General features: G+C 30.8%; 1 protein-coding gene across 1 annotated transcript; it reads right to left on the reverse strand.

Annotated features, from left to right (window-relative positions):
- Positions 1–356: 356 nt before the first annotated feature.
- LOC124944047 (pectinesterase inhibitor 7-like) lies at positions 357–1,253 on the reverse strand. Its single transcript, XM_047484500.1, has one exon. The coding sequence runs from the start codon at positions 1,243–1,245 to the stop codon at positions 472–474; it is 774 nt and encodes a 257-aa protein (XP_047340456.1). The 5' UTR covers positions 1,246–1,253; the 3' UTR covers positions 357–471.
- Between the last annotated feature and the right edge of the window lie 7,011 nt (positions 1,254–8,264).

Raw genomic sequence — 8,264 nt, forward strand, 5'->3', positions numbered from 1 at the left:
ATTATGTAGGAGAGAATTTTAAAATTATTAATCCACTAAAAAATTGAGACATTATTGCCTATATTATTTTGTCAATATTTTTCTAGTTCACTATCATTTCTTTATTGATATTACTCCTCCTAAAGTTTGAGTTTGTTTTATTTAAAAAATTGTTGGTTCACTAATATTTTTGGGTAAATATTTATATTTTTAATAAAAATAATTAAAAATTATTAATATATAATAATAAAATAAAATTTTATTTAATTAATTAGATAATGAATTGAAGATTTTTTTCAACTAATAAAACTTAATTTAAGTACTAATAATATTAGTGTCATCTCCTTTTGATTAATAAAATAGCTAGATTCATTCATTCATTCATTCATTCATATCCCAGTTTATATCATGCCTCTGTCCATCTCCATCGATAGCTGGCTCACTATAAACCTATAACATTAACTAATTAACTCTATTATATATATTATACAATCAGGGAGCAGCAGCATGAGACGAAGAAGGTGATGATATCTTGTTCACGTAGACATTAACCAGAGCAAGTGCGTTACTAGTAACATGTTTCACCTTAGTGGCAGCATAGCATAAGGCTTCTAAATTATTATTAATTATACCACCACCATTCCTAATACTAATCTCCACCTCCTCCAATCCTTCCGCACACGTATCCTCATTGGTCAGCGCGGCGCTCATCCACGTCTGAACATCGCTCAGCCCGAACCTTAGTGACTCGCCTGACATTCCTCCCATGTTCAAGCTCCTCATCTGCTTCAACGACCCACGAATCTGATCCATCGCATCACCTAAAACCGAGACACAGTCGTGGAGAGCCGATATAATTAATGCATTGTGTTTATTGTGATCGTTGTTATCGTAAGAAAACGAATAGGACGCGTAATCATTGGCGGCGTGGGAGAAATTGGAAGCCAAGTGGCGGGCCTTGAAGAGGCTGAGACCGATGGCAATGCGGGCGAGTAGAGCGGGGTCTTTTTGGACAGTGTAGGCGTAGCCAGCGAATGAAGTGTAGCATAGGTCTGGATATAAGGTCTCCCCGCAGCTAGAACGGATGAAATCATCTGACTTCTTATTCTTTGAGGATGTTACATTATGGGTTGTACTAGACCGGCTGTCGTTTCCAGTTGCTGATGAGATTAATGCAATGGATGATGATGGGAGGATGAAATTCATTAGGATTATAATTAGAAAACCCAGAGAAAATCCTGGAAATAATTTACTCATCCTCCTCATAGTTACTGCACCCTTGTTCTTCTTCTTCATGATTTACTCATTCTTCATATATATTGAGTATTTGACTATGATTTAATTGATTTTCTTTTTCAAACAAGATTAATTGATTTTTTTTTTTAATTATTGCCCGTGATTGTCTCAAATACTTTAGACCATATGATTTGACGACAATATGATGATGGTGATTTAAAAGTAAAGATAAGGTTTTAAAAAAAAATTGATTAAATCACTTTGAAGAGAAAACCAGGGTTATTAACGATGATTTTGAGGGAATGGTAAAGCTTTTTTTTTTTTTTTTTTTTTTTTTTTTTTTTTTTTTTTTTTTTTTTTGATAAAAAGACTTAAAATATATAAAATAAATAACAATTTAAAATAAAAAGTATTTTATTATTTTGGTTAATAAATTAGTTGATTTGATGGAGGAGAGGTAAAGTGAAGAGATATTTGAATTTGTTGGGTTATTTGAAAAATCCTAACAATCTTTGGATTATTTGAAAATGAATAATTTTGAGGAGGCAAAGATATTTTTGGGTAAAAAAATAAAAAAAGTTTAATATATAATTATAAAATAAAATATTATAATTTAAAAATTAAAATATTTTAACATTTTATTAATTAATTAAGTGATTTAATATCATAAAATGTGAATTAAATTATGTTTTTAAATTTAAGAGTTTTAATTTGATTAGTTTTTTTTTTTTTATAGAATATTTAATGTTTACACACAGAGAGATTGAATAAGGAGTGTCAAGTAGTCCTGTTTATAAAATCAAATCTCATTGGATAATAAGCTTTTGTTTTATTAAATTGTTAGCCATTAATTTATTAGTTTATTAAACTCTTTTTTAATTAATTAACTTAATAATCTAGATTTTCTTAACCCAACCTAAAGTCCTAAACAATGCCTTGTCTTGAATACTAATTCTAGGACTAAGAAATTAAGAGTAGCCATGAGATAGGATTTATATGAATTAATTGCTTTATTAATTATCAATTCTTCGCAATATATTTAGTCGTGAGGGGCCGGCCCGGAGCGGATGTTGTGGCGGCATCTCCTCTCTATCCATACCTAATGGTGTGAATGGACCCACCCTACTACAAGTCTACTACTACTGCACCAACAGAATCCATCATTATAATCATTAACTATTATTTTACTTTTTACTTTATATAAAATTTAATTCTCATATACTATTTAAATGATATATAAAAAAATTAATTAATAAATAATATAAACTAAAGATGATTGGAAGATGAAATTTTAAAAGTAATAATGTGACACAATCTAATTCGTTAAAAAATAACAAATTTTTTTATCTTTTATCTGTCATCTCTTTTATCATTTTTCCAACTAGTGATATGTTGATACATCATTCACTCCCTCTATCATTCCATCTATAAAATATTAATATAAACAGTTAATAATAAAAATATTAAATTGTAGTAATAATTTAAAAAAATTAACACACCAAAGTAGTCAAGAGGTAAAAGTCGACTTAAGAGACTAAAATGTCATGTCACGGGTTCGATTCTATCTGGAACCGTTTTGAGTTGAAGCGAAATGTCATTCTAGTTCTCTTTAATTAAAAAAAAGAAATAATTTTAAAAAAAAACTATGAATTTTAAAGTAGAAAAAGCTGAACAAATCAATAAAACAATGTTGGAAAAATCTCTACCAAATATTTGGAACGGTAATTAAAATTATTTTTAGTCGAGGATGATAAACAACGACAAAAAATGTAATGTCAAATAATAATTGATCATATAGAAATATGACCGAAATAGTAAAAAACTTGTACAAATAGATAAAACAAATAACTCATTATTAAAAATATGAAAAATAATTATATATTAGATAATTACGTCTAATTTACGGCTAAGAAGGGGATGAACACGGACTCGAAACAATATCACCAATAAAATATATAGGTTGATATGAGCATTAAACAATTCAATGCAAATTATGAGTTTTATACGAATCACACAAATCCGACATTACAAATTTGATACGACTATATAAAAGTATAAGACAATGAACTGAACAAAATACAACAATTTAAATTTGAATGGTGGAAATAAAAATATAACAATTTTTTATACTAAAAAATCATTAAAGAGGTTGAGAAATAATATCTAATGTTTTCCAAATTTTATCATAACACTCTCTTCATAAAAAAAAGAAAAAAAAATTAAAATTATATAGCCTATAAAAAAAAATAATAATAATTTTTTTAGGGCTATACATACAAGAATATATATCTATTAATTATTATTATTTTGTGCTAATTTCTTAATTCACACGAGTAATGAGTAGTAGTTGTCTCTTGACCAAAGAAATATGAATCACATCCCCATTCTTCAAACACAACTAACAAGTTCCCATTAATTAGCCTTCACTCATGAGTCATGAACTTGGGATAGAATGTATGAACTTACTTTAGTTGAATAAAGGTCAAGTCTTAAGGGTTGGGTATTTTTGGGAGGTATTATGCATATTTTGTTTTATTTTTATATTTTTTTACAACATTATAGATTTCTGATATATTAAAACAAAATTAATTTACTTTTTCTTATTTGATTAGTATTTTTTTTTGTAAACTTAATAGTATAAGTTAAATATTCAAATATTTAGAGGAGCATATATTTCTTTTTAATGTCCTTAGGTTGTATCACAATAGGCTGCACTGCTTGCATATATGACACCCAATGCTCGATCTCCGTCCTGTTTTCACATATTCTCCTTCTCCCATGTACCATCATCCTCATGTCCGACACTAATGAATATTTCCCTTCGTGTCCATTGAAAGTTTGAAACTTCTCTACTAATTTTAAGTAGAATGATTGCACGATTACATCTATTCACACATATACATACAAAAGCAACTTTAATAAAACTTTTAACACTAGTAAAAAAAAGTCTTATACCAACAAATGCCAATCAAAACGTTACATCAATTACATCAATGACAAACGGAACAAAAATCGTCGATACATGGGGCTTTACGGAGACCACTTACTAAACATTGGTACATTTATGGCGACCACTTATAGAGTCGTCGGTATATGAGAGGCGACCAATTATATAATTGTAGGTATTTATATAATTATGATTATTTGTTTTTATCTCACTAGAAAAAAATAGATCTATAGCTACAAATATTAGCCACAATACAATATTCTCGTCGTTAATAATAAAGAAAAAAAAAGCAAATTATTAATTTATTTAATCAATAGCAACGGTACATAACATATGTTACTATACCAATATTAATCTTTTTAGCTTCTCTCTCTTAGATCCTAGCCAGAACTTAAAAGAGATGCCTCTATTGGAGGTGGCAAGTAGTTGTTCGGCAAAGTTATCGATTTTCATTCCTATCATACTTTTATCGACAATTTCTATACGATCACTTCTCTATTTCTCAAACACAACGACCATTCTAATATTCTTTAGTTTCTTTTGCCATAGTAAGTTTGTGTTTTACTAGCCGCCTTTGTTAGACTAAAGATAAAGAGAAATATTGTATTGAATTGTTATTCATGGTTACATAGATTATGTCTATTATATAAACATTATAATTGACATATAAGAAACTAAATAATATAATATTGATATTATCACAATTTATAATGTTGTGATATTATCACAATTTATAATGTTGTGATAATATCTTACAAATATAATATATTATACTCTAACATCCCCACTCAAACATACAATGCAACAACAATAAACATTGAAAGTTTGACAATTAGAAAATGAAAGCGCGAATAATAAGAAGTTACGTAGCATTCTTGATCTTCTTCTCTTCCTTCTTTTTTCTTCTGTCTAATTCATTGACCATCCACCAAAAAAATAGCTCTTCTCCGATTCAGACTAACCAAAATTAACAAACAAACCAAAACTAAAAAACCAAACTGAAATCAACAACACACAACAACCAAACCAAACCAAACCAAAACCAATCAAACTAAACATTACAAACTTAGGGAAAACCCAAACCAAATTCAACTCCATTTCCTCAACAAAACAACCAAAACCAATCAAACAAAGACCAATCAAACTACTAAAATCCTCAATCCAACTAGACGACAACAAATTCACTCAAACAAAATCCAAGACTCCAGATAAGTTATTTAAGAACACCGACATAACAAATATTAATAATAAATGATTAAACTCATCCATCAATGGCTAATGTAACCATTGATGGAGGCAACAGAAGACTATCACTTGATTGACTCAAGAATAATAACAAGGCTCTAATATCATGTTAAACTAAAGATAAAGAGAAAGATTGTATTGAATTGTTATTCATGGTTACATAAATTATGTCTATTATATAGACGTTATAATTGAAATATAAGGAAACTAAATAATATAATATTGATATTATCACAATTTATAATGTTATAATATTATCTTACAAATATAATATATTATACTCTATCCGCCTTAATCTCATCTTTTGCTTTTATGATTATGCTAAATTATGAATACTTATAAGATTTTTGAATCGACTATTTTTACACTTGCAAACATGACTGATCCAGATCTATCTTTTCATGTGAATTAAACTATCTTTTACTGTACATATATTGATATTAAGCTTTTATAACTACTCGAAAAATATCATTTATTGTGCGGCTCCAAATCTTGGACTTACAATTGATTTGAGAGGTTAAATATATTAACATTCTCATGAGCTTGGGTGTTGGGTGTATTGGCGGTGTAAAAAGCTTGGAAGCTCACTCCTTTTTATCTGTTAAGGTAAGCTTATGGGAGTTTTAAAGTTCGTGTATAGAAAATCTTGATTATACAATTGTTTAATATTCATGTCTTCAGAATTACAAAAAAAATATATAAGAGAACGATATTACAAATAAATCAAAGAAAATAAAAATACGAAGAAATGAAATCACCGATTTGAGATGTTGATTCGAGGCATGTGTTTATCACATTTCCCTTAAAACAGTTCTATCGTTTCCCGTTTGTGCTGAAGTTTCTATAAACAACAGTCGGATCATCTTGCTGAATCAAAGAATTTCAACCTAGAGCATCACCAAGAGACAAAGTCCATAATTGAACTTATTCAGTCCCAAGTAATGGAGATGTCTAACTCATTAAAAAGGGCAGAGGCTAAGCGATTAGAGCAAACTAACACCATTGCAATGCAATTTCAAGCTGAAGAAGATGTTGCAGCTGCTGCTGTGAAAGAAAAAGCTCTTATTGCTGCCAACCCGGATAATGTTAAAAGAAGGGAAGAAAGAAAAAGAGGGGGATGAACTTCTGCTCGAGGAACTCGAATAAAATCTAAACAAAAAGCTGCTGAAGGAGGCGGAGGGAGTTGTGAACCAGATAGAAGAGGCCAAGGTCATGGAGGCGACAGAGGAGGTGGCAGTGGACGTCGAGCGATCAGTCAATTCCAAAACCTCTTAACTGAAGAATCATGAGTAAAAAGGGAAGGACACTAAAACTTTATCCTTGTGTTTTTAACTTTAAAATTATGTTTAAATACCTTGGTGAATTACTTTGATCTTAATCTTATTTGATGGGTGTTTTGCTTAATAAAGGTTGCATAGTTTTAACATTATCAAAAAGAGAGAAATTACTGGGAAAAATTAAAACAAATTAAAGAAAAGAGTTAATTAAGTGAGAAATAATTAACTTGAAATAGAAATAAATAAAAACTATGATCTAGAACATTATCTTAACAACGTAGTTTTGATTATGTTTAAATAGAATAAAGTTAAGTTGTCTATTTGTTTTGTGTAGGTGCATATATAAGATTATGCTACTTTAGACGTGGTCTAAAGCAGGCTATCTTAGACGTCATACGTAGTTAGACGTGAAAGTCTAACTCCTTTAGACACGGTCAAAAGGGAAACGTAGTTAGACGTGGAAGTCTAACTCCTTTAGACGCGGTCTAAAGGGATGCGTAGTTACACGAGAACATCTAACTCCTTTAGACGAGGTCTAAAGGGAAGCGTAGTTAAACGGATACGTCTAACTCCTTTAGACGATGTCTAAAGGGATGTGTAGTTAGATGTGTACGTGTAACTTCTTTAGACGCGGTCTAAAGGAAGCGTAGTTAGACGTGGAAGTCTAACTCCTTTAGACGTGGAAGTCTAACTCCTTTAGACGCGGTCTAAAGGGATGTGTAGTTAGATGCGGACGTCTAACTCCTTAAGACGAGGTCTAAAGGGAAGCATAGTTAGACAAGTACATCTAACTCCTTTAGACGCGGTTAAAAGGGAAATGTAGTTAGATGAGTACGTCTAACTCCTTTAGACATGGTCTAAAGGGAAACGTAGTTAGACGGGTACGTCTAACTCCTTTAGACGCGGTTTAAAGGGAAAAGTAGTTAGACGAGTAAGTCTAACTCCTTTAGATGCGGTCTAAAGGGAAACGTAGTTAGACGGGTACGTCTAACTCCTTTTGACGCGGTCCAAAGGAATGTGTAGTTAGACGAGGACGTATAACTCCTTTAGACACGGTCTAAAGGAGCACGTCTAATGTCTTGCTTTAACAGCCATCTGAAAAAAGTATACGTCTAACTACGATCAACTAGTTGTCTGTTCCTGCTCCACTCACTTTTGTGCAGTCTGACAAGCTAGCTAATTATTTCAAATGAATGAATGCCACGTATGCGTTACTACAAATAAGCTAGTTGTACTATGGTACTATAGGCGGCTGTCCAATGGACACATGCCACGTGTCCACAAAGAAGATTCGACCGTTGGTGTCCTTTTACTACAAATAAATGCTCAAAGACAACGAACGACTAACTTGTTCACTTACGAACTACCTAACTTACTGCCTTACTTACAATCTTGCTCTTGCTCTTACATCCTTCAAGATCAAGAGAGAAATTCAATTACTATTTAGCTATGAGAATATTGTAAGTTGAAAAGAGGTTGTTCTGTTTAACGTAGAGTTAGCTAGCTCAATGATTTGTATTTAATTCAAAAGTATTTAGTGAATATCCTTTCGGTTGTGGAAGAAGGGGTGACGTAGAAGT

The sequence above is a fragment of the Impatiens glandulifera genome, chromosome 6 (genome assembly GCF_907164915.1).
Source record: "Impatiens glandulifera chromosome 6, dImpGla2.1, whole genome shotgun sequence".
Taxonomy (NCBI): Eukaryota; Viridiplantae; Streptophyta; class Magnoliopsida; order Ericales; family Balsaminaceae; genus Impatiens; species Impatiens glandulifera.